Raw genomic sequence first — 22,867 nt, forward strand, 5'->3', positions numbered from 1 at the left:
TGTTTCATGAGTGACATGCAATTTCAGGGTAATTTCACGAGCGTGTTGCCTTGGGTTAGACTCAGCAAGCGTCTTCAGAGCATCATTATCAATTCCAACAGCTTTTAAGGCGAAAGTCACCTGAACTAAATTTGCTCAACCATCGTTGACTCTTACGAACGTTCAAAACATTTCCATACACTTCTTTGATATTCTTTGTGGCTACAGAGGCGTTGTTTCCCTTCTTGTATTCAAACAGCATTAAAGACATTAAAGTACACTAAACTATACACATTATATAGGCTACACTAATGTGACGTTTAGGCGGTTCGTTTAACTATTATACGTGATGTGCGTTTTTTTTGGGGGGGAGGGGGGGTTAATGACATTAATTTCTTGACGACCTAATAGATAACTAATATTTCTATTTTCCAAATTTATGGAGACACAAACACACTCACCTTTAAAATAAAGTATAAATCGACAACAGCAGAACAATACTAATATTATACGGACACAAGTATTGACACTTTCTATAAAGAGGATACGTGAAACTTGTGTCTATATAAATTTGTTGTGGTTCCATTATTATGGCTTTAAGCTATATTTTATATTACTTCACAGGGTATTGTGTTTTAACCTACTTTCACATTCCATACACTTTTCTTTTTCATGAGTTGCTAGTCACGAGCAGTGTGAACATTAGGGCTTGTTCTTCTTTGTCACTAAATTGTTCATTTAAACATTAAATATCACCATGAGATGCCCGTTTTGTTATTGTTGTTTTTTTTCTTGAAAATGTTTATTTTTAAGAGTGTTTTTTTTTTTCAGGCCAGGAGATAATACTGAAGGAAATCGTATTAGTTAACAAAGTGCTCACTTCAAACCGGGTTCAAACTGTGGAAATGAAATGGAATTTTTCTTTGTGTGTGTGTGTATACAATCTTTCTTTCTAAAAGACACCAATAGTTCATTTAGATGTTGCAGCACGTGATCGAAAAGTTCCGAAAATTACTCAACAACCGCATTTTGTAGGTTTAATTCCTTGTCGTTTAATGATGGCATTATACTTAGGATATTTCAATTTCAATATTAAATACGTGTATTACAATGATACCGATGGATTTTCATTTTAAATAATTTACTTACAAATTAATTAAACAATAAGACAGGTCGTAAAAAAATACGCTACACTCAATAACAGGTTGATTGTTAGCTATGCTTTAAGTAAAAAGTTTGCTCTAATCGAATAATACAAAGTTCATGTGTGATAGCCTAGCACACAGTGCTGCCAGAGACCGCTTTTTTCACATTTTTTACGTCAGGTAAATGTCCTGTTACAAGATATAAACACATTTCGCTGCTTGGTTAACCGAAAGCCTCAGGCAATCATGTAATACAAATTCTCTTTTGGCGGTGGTTGTTTTGAGGTTGGCTCTGACAACAAAACTCATGCATAGGGCGATCGTTGTTGAGGATATATATATATATCACCTGCTGTGTCTACCCTTCACTTTTTAACATATGTCTGTACATTTCGACTGCCTCACGGTCAAATACAAATTACTTAGGTCATCTGTAACAGAAAGTTGAAGGTTCCAAATTAAATATACGGTTTATGAAGATAAAATAATGCTGTTTTTTCTGAATCGCGAAAGTCTACAACCACTGACCACGCCTTGAAATAAAGCATTTAACACCGTTACAAATTGTTCAAGAACTAAAAAATAAAATTTTGCTAACAAAAAAGAGAATCAACAGAAGCGTCACAGAGCTGTAAATACAACAACTTATAATAAATTTTAAAAAATTAGCAGGTTCTTATACAGAAACTGATGAACTCGACCAGTTAGACACGAAACGGATACGAGAAAATATTAGGCCTAATTACTTTCTCACCAATGAATCGTTATCTTTATTCATTTGTTTTTAATTTATAGAACTAAATAACTCATAATCGATCATCTAGACATATAGATAGAAAAGAAGACAAAATTAGGCCCTCGGTAGATTCTCGGCTATGAGTCGTTGTCGCTATTCATTAGTTTGTTTTCACTGGTAAAATTAAGCGTAGAGCGCGCCGTCAAACGATGAAGGTAAATTTTATTTTTAGTATACCGAGATGTTTTCCTGTTAGAATTAATTCATGTTTTTTAGTCTACATGAAAGGAGTCGGTATACACTCCTGAAGTCGTGCCAAGTGCCTCTGCAGAATCAAAGTTGGAAGGAATTTAAAACTATAATTTCTCCCATGTCCCCTTCTCAGCAGCCAGACATACAGTAAGAATCTGCAACTACTAAAGGAGAAGTTTATCTAAAAATCTCTACGTAAATGCGTAAAAGGTAAACAGAAACAGTAATAAAGACATGTAATTTGCAGTTCTACAATTTTTACGAATTTTCGAGTCAACATTTTAATTATTAGTGCTACTGCTCTTCTGAATATCTCATGAATCCTTTTTTTTTTCCAACAGTGTCCGTTTTGACAGTTATCTGAGCAACATAGTAGTTTTCACTAATCCGTGTTATGAACTGTACCTTTGGATGACTTTATGACCATTTCTGTGAAAGAAATGTTGAAAACTAGCTACTGGGAGACAACGGTATCACTAATCAACAGAGAAAAGCTCACATATGATTCTAAAAGACTACGGTATCATCGAAGAACATTAAAAATTTGGAGTTCTATCGTTAAAAAGACAACAGTATCACTTGGCAACAGTGCCTATCAAGATATTGCTTAAAGACGAGGGTATCACATAGAAACAGCGGAAGTTTCATATAATGCTGCTAAGAGACCATGGTATGACTTAGCAACAGTGGAAGTTTCACATAGTGCTGCTATAAGACCAGGGTGTCACTTAGCAACAGCGGAAGTTTCATACAATTCTGCCGAAATACCATGGTATGGCTTAGCAGCAGCAGAAGTTTCACATAGTGCTGCTATAAGACCAGGGTGTCACTTAGCAACAGCGGAAGTTTCATGCAATTCTGCCAAAATACCATGGTATGGCTTAGCAGCAGCGGAAGTTTCACATAGTGCTTAAAGACCATGGCATGACTTAACAACAATGAAGTAAGTTGTTAGATATACATGACTGTTTAAGTTTAATGTAAGTGTTGTGATTTAGATGGTTTACGTTTCGCACTGGTGTTAAATTTAGTTATTTTTAGAAGGGATAGTTTATCGCAGGTTTGTTTGAGTAACTGTTTTCGAATCATACGCTGTGTAGTTCAATTATTGTGTATTGGCGATTTTTGTATCATTGCGTCTTGTCCTTAGAACCTTCCAGGTTTTTCTCGCTGCCTTGATTGAGTATTATTGCATCATAATATCTCGTAATGTGTAGAACGTTCTAGGCCTCTGTCGGACTATAAATACGCGTCCAAGATAGATAGATAGATCTAGACTGCAGGAGTGTGAACTTAGCCATAAAGAGCATATAGTGGCGATTTTTAAAGGAAATTATCATAGATTGTATTATAATAACAGAGTAGAGTAGAAATAATTCGTCTTGTCGATTGTATTCTAAAGTAACTGGACAAGCCTGTGTGGACTTTGACATAAAAGAGATAATTCGATTATTAAAAGCTCTGGATATAAATGTGGTAACCAACAGTTATAGTGCTGATTTTAAAGTGAAATTATCACATACTGTATTGTAATAATAGAGCAAGAAGAATAATTCATCTTGTCAAATTGTGTTCTAAAGTAACTTAGCCACTCTATATGGGCTTTGACGAAAATAGACAATTACTTAAAGCGCCGGATACAACTGTGATAAACAGCAGTGTATCGAACATTTGAATATACGTTTGACTTGTTTTAATTTGTTATTTTAAAACAAGTGGCCTGTGTGCTGTTTGTTTATTGTTGAAATTTATCACCAACAAGTCACAGACACCTACTGTATTGAATCCGGCCCATACATTAGACCTAAGTGAGTACAATATTTCTGTTTTACTATATATATATGTACTAAAAATAATTTGAAATTATACAAGAAACATAAAAGGCAAATAATGCAGCGCACCACGAAAGTGATTTATGTTTATAAATAAAACTAATATGTTTCTCGTTTAACCGATTAAGTACTGAATCTTCATGAATTTCCACATATAAGCGTAATTTTCACGAGAAATACGGGGTACATGTTCCCTGCACTTTTTAAAGGTTTGTTTGTTTGTAGTTAAGCATAAAGCTACACGGTTTTTAGTGTTGTAAGTCTTCAGACATACAGTGGTGCCATGATAGGATACCCACAGGTAAAAACTCCACTTTTGACACCAAAGTTATACCACTAAGTCAGCATATACCAACAAAATTACACGTCACTTTCATCTTCAGTTCTTTCCAAACCTAAGAGTATTACAATACATTGACTCTTTCTTCCAAAAATTAATAATGCAAAATACTTAGAAAAAACAAGAGGGAATCCTCAATAGCCGCGGCACTTGAAATTCTTTCAAGCAGGATTACAGTAAATTAATGTATGACACTGGGGCGTGGTAAAATACATCAATCGAAAGAGTTTGACCCGCTGAGTCCAAAATTGTAATTAGATCTCAAATCGGTCAATATATGACGGAGCTATGGGCTAAAAGTTTGTACTTGAAAAAAACTAGAGCCATTTTATGAGCAGCAGCTAATATTCGCATAGTATCATATTTGTGCGTTGAAAAGGTCACTCCCGTGGCCTGACGTAAAGTCACGATTCTTTAAACGTCACTCCTGTAGCATGACGTAAATTCGCAAGCCTAATTCATTGTCGTGTTTTGATACAACTCTTTAAGTTCTGAGAAATACATTATACATATGAGTTAACATTTTAACTTAAACTTGTTAGCACTCATGTTAACATTACAGGTTTCAGTTTACGTTGGCTCAGGAGGTAAGCTTCAAGGCTTAGAACGCTAAAATCAGGGTTCGATGCCTGCGGCGAGCAAAACTGGGATAGTCTTAAACAAACAACAAATAAACAGTTTCCTCTGTACTGACCTGAGAAATTAAACTTGTCTTTTGACTCTGAACAATAATTCTTAATAATAAGCAACAAATAGCCAAATTAGACCATTTTTTTTTAATACTTGAGCTTAAACTGAAGACAAAACGTAGCGTGCAATTTAACCTTTTTTGTGCTTTGTACACTTTCCCTTTGATATCACGGGTCGTTGGCCATTACTCTCCGAGAAAGAAAAAGTCAACTTCAAATGATTTTGACGTGTTCGTTAATCCTGTTTTCAAGAGTCTAACAGATACTAAGTGTGAAAGAATATACTAACGAGGAGATCTGCGTGAGGAACGAAGAAAAGAGCGTCGTGGGGACTGATTGCTCTGGATTGGCGACCCGCTGGAAATTTAGCCAAACATGAACCCACCCCAGTGTCGGCTGCATTTGCCAGACATGATTTATTCTCGTTCGAACGACCCAAAAAGCTCGCCCTTTCCACTGTTGGAGTTGTACACGTGCAAGTAAAACTCCATTCTATTTTCCCCCGTCCAGGCCGCCTCTCCCACAGAACAGTGAATCAGCCCCGGAAAACGGATAATGTAAGACCGATGTAAAACCTTATATTTCCTTCGCATGTGGTATCCAAGTTTACGCCATTGCGGTTCTCCTAGTTTCCACACAACTGATTTTATGCCAAGTTTCAATAATAATAAACGAAAGAACATTTTTAATGTGAAGAATATGAAAACAGTTTTGTTTAACAACTGCCTTTATTATAAACTAACCTTTTTTTCTCAAGACTTCTGTTCTAGATAATTAAAAATGTCCTTATTATCCTCATATTTCCCAGTAAGCACAAGAAACTGGTAATAATGTTTCAATGAATATAAAATGTGGTAATATTATCATTATTGTTTTTATCCTCGTATCACACAATAAACACAGGGAACTGGTAATAATGTTTCAATGAACATAAAATGTGGTAATAATATCATTATTGTTTTTATCCTCGTATCACACAATAAACACAAGAAACTGGTAATAATGTTTCAATGAACATAAAATGTGGTAATATTATCATTATTGTTTTTATCCTCGTATCACACAATAAACACAAGAAACTGGTAATAATGTTTCAATGAACATAAAATGTGGTAATATTATCATTATTGTTTTTATCCTCGTATCACACAATAAACACAGAGAACTGGTAAATACGTTTAGATGGTATTATTTACTCCATGAACTGTCTTTTCAGACAGGTTACATGCTTCAATTTATAGTATTTCCTTCGGAAGTTTGTCTCAAGTGCGAAGCTTCTCCTGAAAAGGAAATTTCTATATTTTTAAACAGGTAAAAATCATAAAATGTAAAAATCCTAAAAGTGGTGAGAATTTTTTGCTGTTGGATCAAAATATTCCAAAACCACGACAAAAACTGAAAATTATTTTGACTTAATTTCCACATCGGTTTTGTTTCTATTTAAGCACAAAGCTACATAATGAGCTAGCCGTGCCTTTCCCACCACGGGTTTCGAAACCCGGTTTCTAGTGTTATAAATCCATAGACTTACGATTTTGCATTGGGGGGGTGGGGCTTCCACATTGGATGTTAAAATTGATCTATTTGGACGAAAGTCGATTTCTGTTTTCGGTGTAAACTTGGATACTTAAGCGCAAATAATAATCAGAGGTATTTAAATAAAAACAGCAACATAAAGTACTCAAAGGGACTTTTATAAAATATATTAACATAGGAAACTTGTTAAAACAGCGTGTACACAAACCGTAAAGATAAGTTGGAATTATTTACACAATATCTGATACAACACTACATATATACATTGTAAATACAAATTTTGTTTGGTAATATATTAATATTGTTCCTGAGGAATATATGAGAGTAACTTACACCGAGGAAAGTTTAGGGAGTAACTTTTTCATCTCCAGTCGCTTTTATTAATAGAAGTATATTTTAACAATAAAGGATACATATTGTAAAATTACTGTTAATAACAGAAATTTTTAAAATTTATTTGCTATGCGATTAAACTATATTTTATAAAGATGTTATCAGTAGTAATTTTTGTGAAATATTCCCTTTTTGGAATATGATTAATAAAAAGGAGAAAGCATTGAATAGTTAATGAAACCATCTCTGGACACAAGAAGAGTCTAGAAAATTAAGATCGTCTATGGAATTAAATTACATAATGCCAGAAGTTCCGCAGTTTTACAATAGAGAAAAATGTGAGGAGTGATTTTAATATCATAAAATTCTTATATATCTTGGACGTCTACCACTTGAGATTTAAAGACAGAAAGGTAGAGTGCGTAATGGCTTGACGAGTCGCAAACTACTACTAAAAACCGACATCCACATTTCTCCAGAGATCAAGTTCACTCTGCTTCGAGAAGTTAATAAATTAAAGTTATCTTCAGCATAAGTGGATGGCTTTCAGTGATGTAGGAAAGAGTTGCAAAGTGGGGTTCTACAGCATCCCCAGCACCCCCGTTTCCGATGCCTCCGACTTGCAGATTCACTTAGAGCAAGCTGGAAAATGTAATGGATCCCACCCTCAACGATTTACGTGCTGAAGTTAGCAAAATGCTGCATTTGAACAAGAAAAAAATAAAATGAGGTCACCACTAAAAAAGACTTGCTAGGATAATGTCAAAGAAGGCCTAAAGGACTCTTTTGTTTTTAACACTAACTAATTTGTTGCCTTCACAGAATAGGAAGGAAATATGTAATAAACTTTGCACATTGAAATAGATTAGGTCAGGCAAAAAAATCAGTAATAACCAGTTTCTCATAAGCGTTCACATCTACAAATTGTCGCCGACTCAGTTTTTGTTTTTAAGTTCGAAATTCCGTCGTTTCTTTTCAACTGTTCGATTTAAAAAATAAAATGATTTGGTTGACGATCATTTTCATCAGGTGTCACCAGACTAATACCACGACTCTTCAGGCCAGCTGTGAGTCACCAAACTAACACCAAGACTCTTCAGGCCAGCTGGGAGTCACCAAGCTAATACCAAGACTCTTCAGGTCAACTGAGAGTCACCAAACTAATACCAAGACTCTTCAGGCCAGCTGGGAGTCACCAAGCTAATACCAAAACTCTTCAGGCCAGCTGGGAGTCACCAAACTAATACCAATCAATACTTTTCAGGCCAGCTGGGAGTCACCAAACTAATACCAATACTCTTCAGGGCAGCTGGTAGTCACCAAACTAATACCAAGACTCTTCAGGCCAGCTGGGAGTCACAAACTAACACCAAGACTCTTCAGGCCAGCTGGGATAGAACAGTCGTATGACAACACAAGTGTATGGTGTTTAATCACTACGGGTGTACCAGTACGATTACGCACGTGTATGGTGTTTAATCACATAAAATAAGGTTGATTTCTACAGACTTTAACAACTGTGTTTACACGCTTTAACACATAACAAACTTATTAGATCATACGCCATACAAGTCGAGGTTTGTTTCAATAAAACAATCTATAAAGACCCAAGTACGCTTTAACAATTGTCAACCTGGGCTAAACGAATACCTAGCGACCCTCAGGATTCAGGTATAGCCGTCTCTAATTTTGAACTACTGATCAAAGAGAGAAAGAGAGTAGTCAGCCAGTAGCTCTCGCCGTCAATATTGTTATTCGATCTGCAGTCTAACACGCTAACCAATGGACAAGAGGGAAGGCAGCTAGTCATCACCACCCACCGTCAACTCTTGGGCTACTCCTTTACCAACTAATGGTGGGATTGACCGTAACATTATAACGCCCTCACGGCTGAAAGGGCGAGCATGTTTGGGATTCGAACCCACGACCCTCAGATTGTGAGTAGAGCTCCCTAACCACCTGGCCATGCCAGGCCCGCCCGGTACTTAACTGAAGATGAAGGATTTGTCTGTTCGCCAACTTATCAAAATAAGTTTAGAATGTCATATTATTAAACAGTAACACTTTAAAATATCGAAGTATATTAACGTCTCTGAATAATAACGTGGAACAAAAAGGAAAACGTATCAAAGAAACAATCACCGAAATAAAGAGAAATATTATAACACTTAAAATAATTAGAATTTTAAAAGAAAAAGCTCGCTATGGCTTTCATCTATCGAACTGTGGGATAAGCGTGTGACTCATGACAAGAAATAATAGATGTGTTTATCATGATTAAAATAATTTAAATAAGAGATACAGTGTCAGAAGTATAATGTATGTATGAAAGGCAAATATGACTATGACTCACTCGACTGAGATAAGCCTCTTATGACACTGGCCGAGAACAATCAGTGCAATCAGGAATATGGAATTTTACTCTATTTCGTTAGTGATATATCGAAAGTGACAGGCCCTTGCAACAAGGGGGGGGGAGATACTGATCGACTCCCCTCGTCATTTACACTTAACTACAGGCAAGGGAAGTCAGTGGCATCAGTTCTTTCAAATCCCGACATATATATGTTTACACTTACACACCCCAATCCCGAAAGCATTTTAGCTCAACTGTTATTACGTAGAATTTTGTTTTAAAGATGGCAGATAAGGAACCCATTTTCATTCTTAGCTGTCCTCTTAATTTCTAGTGTATAACACAACAAAATAATTCTTAGCTGTCCTGTTGATCCTCTAGTGTATAACACCACAAAATATTTCTTAGCTGTCCTTTCGATCCCCTAGTGTATCACACCACAAAATATTTCTTAGCTGTCCTGTTGATCCCCTAGTGTATAACACCACAAAATATTTCTTAACTGTCCTGTTGATCCCCTAGTGTATAACACCACAAAAACTCTTAACTTTCCTAGTTAGATCATCAGAACAACAAAATAAACGCTACCCCTATTTAGAGCAACAGAACAAAAGTTCGTATTAGTTAGAACAACAGCTCGTACTAGTTAAGACAGCAGAAGAAAAGCTCGTACTAGTTAGAAAAATAGAACAACAACTCGTACTACGTAGTTAGAACATCAGAACAACAACTCGTACTAAGTAGTTAGAACATCAAGACAACAAATCAAAACATAAGTTCGTACTAATTAGAACATCAGGATAAAACAGAACCTCGTTCTGGTTAGAGCGTCATAACAATAAAACAAAAACGCTCGTCCTAGTCAGAGCATCAGAATATATCGAGTAATTCTTTATTTTACCAGTAATAAACCAAATAACGAGATATTTGCATACAACATAATCAAGTTTATCTTTGTGTAATGATGGATCCCTAATGACAAATCTGAGTACTTAATATTACTCGGATACTGAAAAAAATGGGGGGTGGGGTGGATTAAGGCCGAGAGTGTTTTCTCCTTTTTTTAATTTTATTTAAGGCAAACAAAACCTTAAATGACTTGCCCATTACTGTCTTTTTACATCTATCAATTACAATAATAAAAAACCAACGATCAAATATAACTCTCTGTCAATGACAATAATGAAAAACAACGACAAAATCTAACTTTCTATAAATGGCAAGAATAGAAAAGAAACCAACAATAAAATATAACTTTCTGTCAATGCCAATAATGAAAAAACAACAATAAAATATAACTTTCTGTCAATGACAATAATGAAAAACAATGATAAAATATAACTTTCTGTCAATGACAATAATGAAAAACAACGATAAAATATAACTTTCTGTCAATAGCAATAATGAAAAACCAATGATAAAATATAACTTTCTGTCAATGACAATAATGAAAAAAACAACGATAAAATCTAACTTAGTTTAAACTTACTCATATATCATGTTCGCCTATGATACTTATGATAAAGAAAATTGATTAATAATAATCAACATTTAAATAAAATTATTAATGTTATGTTAGTAATTCCTACCCTAAAATATGGTTTATAAATGAATTGAAAAAATCGATGATAATTACAATTCAGTCGCTTAATAACACTTGTTGTTCATGGAAACTGATGATACAAATAGTGCCTAGCCTACTACTATGTCTTTTGTATCCCAGCTGGCCTGATAAGTCTTGGTTTTGGACGAAAGACCTCGTCGGCACTGGATATAGCAGATACAGTGTGATTGACATGTTGCAACATATTCTGCTTTACTTTCACTCGTGTATTCTTAGAATTTAACACTACGCTTATAATAGAGCGTAGCGTCTCCACGTGATGATATACAAGTTGTTCTTCTTGATATATGTCACACTTTTTTTTTCACTTTCCTTTTTTGTAAATTAGAAAAAAAAATACATCCAGCTTCCGTGACCTATTTATATATTCTTTGTTTAATTACATGTGTTTAGATTTTCTGACTTTTTCGTTACAAAGTTTCTGTCAAAAAACAAACAAACAAACGTGGAAAGGGGCTGAACGTTTCGAGAGATGATCGAGATACTGTCTACTGAAGGAGGGTGTTCCCACTGTAGTTAATCCCCCACCCTCCGTCGAAAGTTCGTGTTCGAACTGTTAAACAGAGAAGTCGACCATAATTTACTAGTCACACAAACTGTCGGCCCAAAAGATTCAATAATATACACCCAACAGTTATTTACTGCATTACTAGCGAGAAATATGTGTTCTTCCAAACAATCGCAACCAGAAGTTGAAAGGCCTTTCAACTCTGAAAGTAGTGCCAGCGATACTAGGATGAAGAAAGCAGCATAAACGACCGACATCTTTGTCCTTTTTTTACTACTACTGCTCGAATAATACCATTACATAAGCCGAGAGGTGGGAAACAGGTGGTTACCACCCGCATTATGTTGTTGTTGCACCCACCGTGAATAACGTAGTGAACCGGCTGAGGGTGTGATGTTAAAACATGTAAACATACATCAAGGGCTTAATTATTTACATCTGTAAAAGACAGAGACAGTAAGGGAGGACTGTAGAAGTCTAACCCACTAACTTCTGAAGATACGGGACAACCAGTGGTGTAGTGGACATTATTTTGTTGTGTCGGAGTGATAATTACATCATAATCAGTTTCCTGCCCTTGAATTATACATTTTGAACATTTATTTTGTTTATAATTACCAACCACTTGTCAATTAAATTTATATAACTAACTGGCATATCTGAGTCATACAAATAAAACTGATATATTATCTGTAGTTTATATACAGTACCTCCGCGTTATAAAATATTATTTGTATATGTTTTCTTTATTTTATATTATATAACAAAACAGTATAGTAACGGTGCTCCGACCCCATTACACCACTGGTCAAAGGTCAAGATCACCGTAATTGAAAGGTGCTTCTGGTGAAGTGCGTTTCCATAGTGATCATCCTATCTGGGCTGTATTCTCTGCTAGTTATAGTGGAACACGAATAGTCGTAATGACTTGTTAGAAAAAAGAAAAGTAGTGGTTGTTCACGAAAAACCGTGCAATAATAGCCATAGTTTACATATAGTTTGGACTGTTTATAAATATATATATATACATAAATGTCTTTTGAATAACTACCCAGAGAAAGACAGGTGGAGCTGCTGTCAGTTTAGTGTTACTTGCCTCGAGAGAAATAAGTTACACAAGGTGTGGTATCATGATGCCATTAGGAACCAGGGTTATAATTAGAACACGGAGAGCACTGACACTGTCTTACCTAACAGCCATGCGCAGAAAAATGAAATGTAGTATTCTAAGAAGTTTTCTAACCGGAATTTGGAAACCAGTTTGAAGAAGCGGAAGTGGGAGTCGTGCTATAGTTGTTTCAATTTCATAAAGAGTGACAATAAGACGAAACTTGACAACACATATATATTTAGTACAGGAACCCGTACCAAACTCTACATCTCGTATGTGTCTTCTAGAGAACAATATAGAGAATTTACATCACTTACTATTTCCTTGAGAGTAGAGAATCGTACCAAACTCTACATCTCGTATGTGTCTTCTAGAGAACAGTATAGAGAATTTACATCACTTACTATTTCCTTGAGAGTAGAGAATCGTACCAAACTCTACATCTCGTATGTGTCTTCTAGAGAACAGTATAGAGAATTTACATCACTTACTATTTCCTGAGAGTAGAGAACCGTACCAAACTCTACATCTCGTATGTGTCTTCTAGAGAACAGTATAGAGAATTTACATCACTTACTATTTCCTAGAGAGTAGAGAACCGTACCAAACTTTACACTGTTGGAACAGTGGTAAGTATACGGATTTACAACGCTAGAACCTGGGATTCGATTCCCCTCGGTGGATACAGCAGATAGCCCGATATGGCTTTACTATAAAACACACACTTTCACTATTTCCTGGAAAGAACCGTACCAAACTTTACATCACCTATCTATTTCCTAGAGAAAGAACCGTACCAAACTTTACATCACCTATCTATTTCCTAGAGAAAGAACCGTACCAAACTTTACGTAACCTATCTATTTCCTGGAAAGAACCGTTCCAAACTTTACATCACCTATCTATTTCCTGGAGAAAGAACCATACCAAACTTTACATCACCTATCTATTTCCTGGAAAGAACCGTTCCAAACTTTACATAACCTATCTATTTCCTAGAAAGAGAACCGTTCCAAACTTTACATAACCTATCTATTTCCTAGAGAAAGAACCGTACCAAACTTTACTTCACCTATCTATTTCCTACAAAGAGAACCGTTCCAAACTTTACATAATCTATCTACTTCCTGGAAAGAACCGTACCAAACTTTACATAACCTATCTATTTCCTAGAGAAAGAACCGTACCAAACTTTACTTCACCTATCTATTTCCTACAAAGAGAACCGTTCCAAACTTTACATAATCTATCTACTTCCTGGAAAGAACCGTTCCAAACTTTACATCACCTATCTATTTCCTAGAGAGAGAACCAAACTAATAGACCAGTGCAAGACATCTTACTCTTATATTCAACCAAATTTAATACAATTAGATACTAGAAGTGTGTTACGTGAAGTCTACTGGTAAAAGAGATGCACCTTTATAAAGCAAAAATGCTTGATTTTAAGTTTACCACAAATTATAAATAAGTACCTTAAAAGAACGGTACCGTTTGATTCTATATATTCTGAAAAGAGTAAACAACAAAACGTTTTAAGGAAAAGTGCTAAACAAATAACAATGGCAAACAGAAAAAAAAAAGTCATGGAAAAACTGGGTTTCCTCTAGAAGGTGCCCAATAGGTAGAAACCAAACCAGCCCTCTCTACTACCGCTTTTACCCTTCCAGCTTGAAAACAAAAAATCTTTAAGCTGATATCAGAGTTCGAAAATCTGCTTCGTTCATACCTAGATACTTTCAAGTCAATCCGAACCACTAACTTTACTTACATTTTAACAGTTTTTGATCAAGTACTCTTTATGGGATATGTGATAAAAAGTGGGGAATTTGGAAATGGTAGCTCGGGGCGGGGGGGGGGGTGCGAGAGAAGAACTAGTTTATTGCTGTGTAAGAAGGGCGAGGGGCAGGCTGGGCTACTACTATTACTAACAAGGAGGGAAGCAGTGTGACTCAGAAGTTGACGCCTCGGAACAAAGAACGCAGGCTACTGACTGATGAGGGTAGACTTACGCGGCAGTTCGGTTAAAGCTGACATTCATACACACACTTCAATAACTTTGAAGCCTTTAAGATTCAAAGTTTGATACGAACTTGTGGGTCCAACATGATTTCATGCACGATTGACGATATAAAACGGATTAGTTGAACCAGTAAGTCTTTTGAAATGAAGATATCATCTCCACGAGTATTTACCCATCCTTATCAGTCAATCCTGATCAAATATGATTTCTTACCAGTCAATCCTGTTCAAACCGTAAAGGTGACCATCCTCAATTCTGATCAAGTCGTACAGGTGACCACCCTGGAATCTGATCAAAACCGAATAAAAAGTATTGTGAAGCACGTGACCAAATTACACCAACATACACACAATTCACTCCTTTGTGTGGTGTCATTCTTAACAGCACCTTTAACGGTTATTTCATAATTCATTACGAATTTCTACATACGGATAGGTTTAAACTAAATTATCACAAAACAAAGGAAGTCGAGAAAAACACTTAAACAAAAGAGAATTAACACATACAGAAAGCAATGAAATTCCGTAGAATATAATAACGAAAAGTATAAAAAATGCTAAACAAATGACATAAAAGAATTTCAAAATTTTCTCTCCTCCCCTTTTGTTTTTAATATAAATTGTTTGTGAGTTTCTTGGCCTTTAAATTAAAAGTGAGAGAACTCGGCAACGCTACTGCAAAACATTTCGGTTAACGTGCATGATGGAGTGGTTAATTTAGACAGGCATTTGTTGAGTTACAATCTTTTTTCAATCAACAAACAGCCGCACAGTCATGTTCTGAGCCAAGCGAAACATTATATGTCAGACCCAGTAAATGATTACACAGCTTAACTGCCGGTAGCACGTGGCGATTAACTGCCACGTGGAAGAAAATATATTAAAAAACTACATACAGTCGATATGGTAATTAACTGAAAGTTAAATTACAACGAACTTAAAACAGGGGTTATAATATACACAAGCGATACAACATCACTAACATGAAGGAGAAAGCAGCAGAATTAATACACATATTTCATACAGTGTAGAATATTAATATTACTTTTCCCACTCAGCGGTAAAGTACAGAGCTTAAAACAGTAGAATTCGGGGTTCGAATATGATGTACAATTAACTGCCAATTAAACGAAGCAGTTTGAAAGTTTGTCAGAAACACTTGTATTTTGATTATATGGAACCACTGTGATTAAACCTGGTGAACTGTAGAGTCACCGAAATACCGAATAAAGAAGTTACAATTAATGTTGTTGTAGTTTAAACTATTTCAGTAGAAGTAACTCGTGGGTTGATTATTTAAGTTATAAGCCCTCTGACTTGCCTCTGAGCCACAGGGGAGGGAACAAACAGATAGTAAAACAAGACGTTCCTCACGAGGCGGGACTTTTAAAGCTCTCGCAAGAAAAACAAACCAACAGGATATTTGTTTCAAGTTGAAAGGTTATCTTATTTACCAACCATAAAAAAGATACTTTTTAAAGTAACAAAACAGTCATCAATAATATGGTTAGAAACGCACCTACTTCAGAAATTGGTACAATCTTCAGAGTTTGCAGCACTATTAATAAGAAATCTAGTTGGTTAAAATCTCAACCCAGGTCACGTCAGTAAAAACATTAACCAACTTATAGGTAGGCAAATTACTCCTCTGGCTATAAAATATCTACCATCAATTTACAAAGACATGTGCTAGCTTTTCCAAGTAAAAGAATAAATATATAAATGGTGATAAAAATAAAATTATTGCTACTCAATGAAAAGTACATTTTAAGTTAAATCCTACTATAAGTTGAGAGAAGTGTTTGTTTGTCCCATAACTCCTCCTAGGCTTTTGGATTTGGATCTGTCAAATCTGGTTTAATCAACTAGGAATGATTTTAGATGTGTCAAGAAGTTATTTTTCTTTTAAAATGCACAGATTTCATAGCTCCAGTTCTGGATAAATATAGATCAGTCAGTGGGAGTAGCACTAGGGGTACTGATGGGATATCTCCAGTTTTCTCTTTCATTACACGAAGTATACAGAGAGTCTACGTACTTTCAATCATTACTGGCATATTTAGAACAAGAAAAAATGAAACATTATTCAGAAGCGTCGGAACCGGTCCCCACTTTTACATATTTGACATGTATAGCAATTGTAAATTATATTATTATATTAATTTTCTGGGGGCATGCCCCCCCCCCCCTAAATTGAGCTGCCTTTAGCAGCTCCTAATACTTTCAATCTCTCATTGTAAAATCTACATATCTAGCCAAGCATCTTCACTTTGAAACTCCTTCCTACACCACTGTTATTTATATTCATAACTGGTAAAACAATAATACAATTACAACCCGTTTTTTAATCTCATCAATCATTTCAGGGATTTCTTTTCCACTCATTGTTTATACATACTTTCAAGATAAACACACTTGTAGAAATGTGAGAGGTTTTTAATTCACGTTACTTATTGCCTTTCGGTAATAAAAAAATAAAATGTTACTTAAGTCAACACAAATAATTTTATCTTATATATTTACAATCTTTATATTGCCACTGGCAAACTTCGGGAAAACAAAAACTTTCATAAACCTCTCAGGACCGGTATGGCCAAGTGGTTAGCGCACTCGATTCGCAATCTGAGGGTAGCGGGTTCGAATTCCCGTCCCACCAAATATGCTCGCCCTTTCAGCCGTGGGGGTGTTATAATGTGACGATCAATTCCACTATTCATTGGTAAAAGAGTAGCCCAAGAGTTTGCGGTGGTGATGATGACTAGCTGCCTTCCCTCTTGTCTTTCACTGCTAAATTAGAGACGGCTAGCGCAGATAGCCCTCGTGTAGCTTTGCGCGAAATTCGAAAGTCAAAACAAACCATATACCTCTCACCTTACAGGTACTTCTGCTAATAGTTGCAATTTCTGAAAGTTGCTGATCTGTATAATAAAAAACAAAAATTGATTATGGTTATAAACGTTTTAACGATTGGATAATGTCCTGTTATGCACTTTAGATACGGGGATAATGTCCTATTATGCACTTTAAAAATGGGGATAATATGCATGGGGCCGTCTATAGGACTAATAATGCACATGGAGATAATACCCTACAGTTAGCTTAGACTTCCTGCAACCGTTTACCGAAGTGAAAATATAAACATTATTTTTGAACCGTGGAAATTAATTTTCAATCTGAAAAAAAAAAAAGCCTTATGAACATACGGGCTAAGAGGTCAGGTCAGAGACCCCTAAGGCTTTGCCCGAGTCTCAGTACCTAATATTGGATTGACTGTCACTTTTAAAACGTACCCAATCCCATAAGTGAAGTGCCGAGCACGTAAACAGCATCACGTCACGATACGCAGCCTGACACGCTATCCACTAGGCCACTCCCACACTTAAATATTGGAAAGATTTAGAACAAACAATGCTGGCTAAAAAGATTATAATAGCCCAAAATACAATACCATAGATTGATAACACTTCAGAGATTTATAAAAAGAAAAAGATGGTGTGGGTGGTAACTATTTTCGGAATAATATTTTTTATCACTAGCGACTTACTTAATGCAATGCAATTGTTTATAAATCAATTTGGAATAATAAAAACAAATTTTATAAGTAATATTTACGAATTATAGCCCACGTGTTGTTGAGAAAGTTGTAAGGTTATACAGGGTGAACCAACGAGATACATTCCGCAGATTTCTTATGGAAAGAATATAATACACTATTATCACTGACACTGTTACAAGTCAAGTGCTCTATCTGACACTGTTACAAGCCAAGTGCTCTAACTGAAATTGTTGCAAGCCAAGTGCTCTAACTGAAATTTTTGCAAGAGAAATGCTGTTACTGACATTGTTACAACCCAAGTGCTCTTAATGACAACTCCGTTTCAATGATGTACGTTTATGTCGTTAGTGTACATGTTTTGTAACCTTGATTTTGATAATGATACTACATACATTGTAAATGGATATAACAAATAAGGCGTTGGCAAGAGAAGAAAAACAACAGAAGCGACTACAAACATTCATTTTTTAAATCTTGATAACAATAATACTACATACACTGTAAATAAATTAATAAAACAAACGTGGAGTCAGCGACAAAAACCAGCAGCGAATGGGATGAATAATTTTTGTTTTGTTTTTATAATATCAAATACGCTGTATACTATATATACTGCAGCAAATAGGTTTGTAAGTCAATGAACGCCATTCAAGCAGATTCACGACTATCAAAACGAAGGAAAAGAAGCGAGTTTGGCAATCCTTATGTTAACACATAACGACTGCTTGTACCTGCCACAAATCACCGTAACCCACATATTAGGATAGGCGCATGAGGTTTTTCTTCCCTGCTTACTTTCCTGAAATAATTTTCTTTTGATAAGTTCAAGTCTTTAGAATTTGTAACCTTAAAGTTAGGATAAACGATCTGAGGTCGAACCACATATCAATTTACAACTAGCAGTTGTTTCTTTGGTGCAAAATGATGTCTCAAACTGTAATAATAAAGCGCAGAAACAAAGCAATAGCTGTAAATATCCTCAATAGCTGAAAGTTTCGTAATTATACATATACCATCACCAGCAAGTCTCTGAGAATAAATAGTAGAAACAATCTTCAATAAAGTGAACTAACATTAAAATATAATGAAATTGTGTTTGGAAATTTAAAATATTCGTCTAAAAATTATATATAAATAACACAAAAGGAAAATAGTTGTAATTTTTATTCAGGCTTGGGTTTACATTGCATTTTAATGTTAGTTTACTATAATGATGATTGTTTTTACTGATTATTCTCATAAATTTACTGATAATGGAATATTTACAATTCCGAAACGTTCAACTATTAAAGATGCTTACAATTGTTGCCGTCGCTCTACTCTTTATCATCATCTAATTTGTCATTATTAACTTAGTACTAATACTAGGCCAACATTACCATTATTAACTTAGTACTAATACTAGGCCTACATTACCATTATTAACTTAATAACTAATTATTATTAACTAATAATAATTATTAATGATAATCATTATTAACTAATAGTAATACTAGGTCTACATTGCTATTACTGATTACTAATTTTATCCACTTGTTACATTCGACATGAAATCGATATGTATCGTCTAAAAACTTCAAACAAATATCTTTTTAGTTCAAGTCACAACAAAAATTCATAAGCCTTTTCTTAGATTACTTTCAACTGTGAATAAACCGAAATGAACTTACGAATGTCGTTTTATTTGACCTCAAAATAATAAACAAAGCACCTGCCACAACTACAATAAGTTATAAAGTGTAGTTTGTGTACGTGTTCTGTTGCCAGCTGCAAAGACAGTTTCACATACAAATGACAGGAAGTTTGTTCACCTCGATTAACTTTTCTATAAACTTTCGTTAATGACTTGAAACGCACAAAACTCTAAAGTAAAACATAAATGGTTTCAATATTCAGTTCGTTTACAAAGAAGTTATGATGATTAACACTGTTAATAACAGTGGTTTAAAGCTTAACAACAGGCTTCCGTTATTGAATTTTTTTTTCCAATATAAGTAAAAAAAGGTCGATCTAAAATTAAGCTACATAAAACTAGTTTTTCACACACCCACAGTATCAGACGTTTCCAATTTACTTACCGTGAAATGAACCAGGGAAGTTAGCAACTTCATCAATCCCAGCGCCCACTGAAACTTGGACGACAAGAACCACAAAAACTACCGCTACTTCTAGTTTTAGGGGCCACTGGCCGCCGGCTCGCATCATCACCATGTGTTAACAATTGTACCATAAATATTTATACTATATTCATAAAGCGTAATTTCCTAAACTTTCATTCGGGAATCATAGTTGTTGTTTTTTATTCTACTGGAACAAATTCAAATAGCGAAGCAAAATAAACTCCAATTTGTAATAAGTCTACAGTACGAAATTAGCCATTTCTCTTTCCGCATGAAACAAATACACAAGAAGTATTCGTCATAAACTGATTTTATGGAAACCCACAAAACGAAGATATTTCCGACAAGCAACCTAAATGTATTTTACTATATTTTGATTCAAAACTGTATTCGTCACGTAAATTATAACCATTCACAGATTTGCTGTACGAAGTCATACTCCACAAAACCTTACAGCATGTGGTACATGGTAACTTAAATAGTAGTAACAACTTCACGTGAACCACGAACAAACTAGTTCTTCCACAAGCTGTTGCTCTATTTAGATCTGTACTGATACTTTGTTTTCTCAGGTTGTAATATCTGCTATGTTCATCAGGAATTTAATCATATTTTCATTTTTATTTGAGATCTCGAAATTACTAGAGTACAATAGGGGCACTAATGAGAAGCCGTAGAGAAATTCCTCTAACAGTACACACAAAGAAAGACCTGGTTGATTCTGTTACTCCACACTCTGCTCACGCTCTCGACCTCGTTTCAGGGTCTACTAACCAGCGATGGTTGAGTAACATGCGTTTGATTATGCGTTCGTGCAGGATCCGCCGGGGTTTAACCATTGTAGGCAGGGGGACAGGGTTAACCCACTACACAGAACTTTCTGAATATGTGTATGTGGTGATATAGTCTTAGTTTATCCGGTTAAAAATAAATAAACTGTCCCGTGTTGGTAATACGCAAACGTATCTTCTTAAGCCTAACAAAGCTAAAACTAAGGGTCCAAGAATAATATTCTATAGCTTATTGAATATGCATTATGGAGGTTTTGGATCACCTATCGTCAAGACAATTCAACTCCTCTTACGGAATTGCAAAAGAGAAATAGAGAGAAGAGGAAAACGTCAAACAAGTTCATACTAAACATTTGGGATAATTCTGCAAACCATTTCATAACAAACATTAGTCTGTTACGTCTCTGGTCGTTTGTTAATTTCCGGTATAAATTCTTCCCGAGGAACTTCAGCGATACAAGTCCTTTCTTTAAATAAAACTAGTTTATTCTTTCTCAATACAACTTTGCAATACACAGAATTTCCACGGTCACTTTAACTTAACACACGCTATAGTTTACAACGATTCACGCAATTTACTTACGGTCACTACTGCTCGCTTGACTCAATTATCTATCTCTCTATCTGCTCTCTATCTCCGCTTTATTTGCCAGGCTTATATACAATAAAAGAGGGCGCCTAGAAGATCCTTCGAGAATCTCATGACGTGTTACCAGCGTCACGTGACTTCCGCTGTCGTAACAAGTCTTTATAGTCTTAATTATAATATTGCAGAAGTGTTTGTAGTTATATTTAAGGATAGGACAACACCTATAGCCACAGGTATCGAAACACAAAAACCAGTCTTTAAAAAACGTTACCACACGAATCCTGACACTAAAACCAGTCATTAAAAACGTTACCACACGAATCCTGACACCAAAACCACTCTTTAAAAAATTTTACCACACGAATCCTGACACCAAAACCAGTCTTTAAAAAACGTTACCACACGAATCCTGACACCAAAACCAGTCTTTAAAAAACGTTACCACACGAATCCTGACACCAAAACCAGTCATTAAAAACACGTTACCACACGAATCCTAACACCCAAACCAGTCTTTAAAAAACGTAACAACACTAATCCTGACACTAAAAACAGTCATTAAAAAACGTCACCACACAAATCCTGACACTAAAACTAGCTTTTAAAAAACGTTACCACACGAATCCTGACACCAAAAATCAGTCTGTAAAGAACATTTCCACACGAATCCTTGCACCAAAACCAGTTTGTAGAAAACGTTTTCACACAAATCATTATTCAAAAATAGTCTGCAGATAGCGCTTAAAAAAAAAACCTCGAGGGTCTGGTGGTTAGGGCGCTCAACGCGAAATCTGTAGATATGATTGAAATGTGTCGTCTAACATTGTCGTCCTTTCAGCCGCGGGGACATTATAACGTGCGATAGATCGCACTATACTATTCGAGGATAGTATGTGGCAGGTGGTGTTGACTAGTTACCTTTCCTCGAGTCTGTCACTTCTACATTAGAGACGGCTAGCACAGTTAGCCCTGGAGTAACTTTGAGTGAAATTCAGCAAACAAACAAAAAATTCAATATTCTTAAATGAATAGGCGTTAACTCCTATGAAAAATTACTGAATATTATTTGCAGTAAAATAAAAGACTGACATTTTATTTATAATAACGTTGGGAGAAGAAAAAAAAACAGCTCTTTACTTAACTAATCAAACTCTCCTCTCAAATTTCTTTACAATAAGTTTTAAAATCTACAGAAAATGTTCAAGTTGAAGTCCAACTCGAATGTGACATAAACTTACCCCTCTGGCAGATATAAGACTGTGTAGTATAGGTAGTATTAATTAATGTATTTTGTGAGTTAATAGTTTATTATTGTTTATATATATATATATATATATATATATAATAA

General features: G+C 35.2%; 1 protein-coding gene across 2 annotated transcripts in view; it reads right to left on the reverse strand.

Annotated features, from left to right (window-relative positions):
* The window catches only part of LOC106467008 (inactive tyrosine-protein kinase transmembrane receptor ROR1-like), a 68,337-nt gene extending 47,417 nt beyond the window's left edge, over nt 1–20,920 (reverse strand). For both annotated transcript variants that reach the window (XM_022395096.1, XM_022395095.1), the window contains exon 1: nt 20,098–20,920. In XM_022395096.1, coding sequence (XP_022250804.1) covers nt 20,098–20,230 — 133 coding nt within the window. In that variant the 5' untranslated portion in view covers nt 20,231–20,920. The remainder of the gene's footprint in view (nt 1–20,097) is intronic.
* Nucleotides 20,921–22,867: the final 1,947 nt, after the last annotated feature.

The sequence above is a fragment of the Limulus polyphemus genome, unplaced genomic scaffold, assembly GCF_000517525.1.
Source record: "Limulus polyphemus unplaced genomic scaffold, Limulus_polyphemus-2.1.2 Scaffold2459, whole genome shotgun sequence".
In the NCBI taxonomy this organism is placed as follows: Eukaryota; Metazoa; Arthropoda; class Merostomata; order Xiphosura; family Limulidae; genus Limulus; species Limulus polyphemus.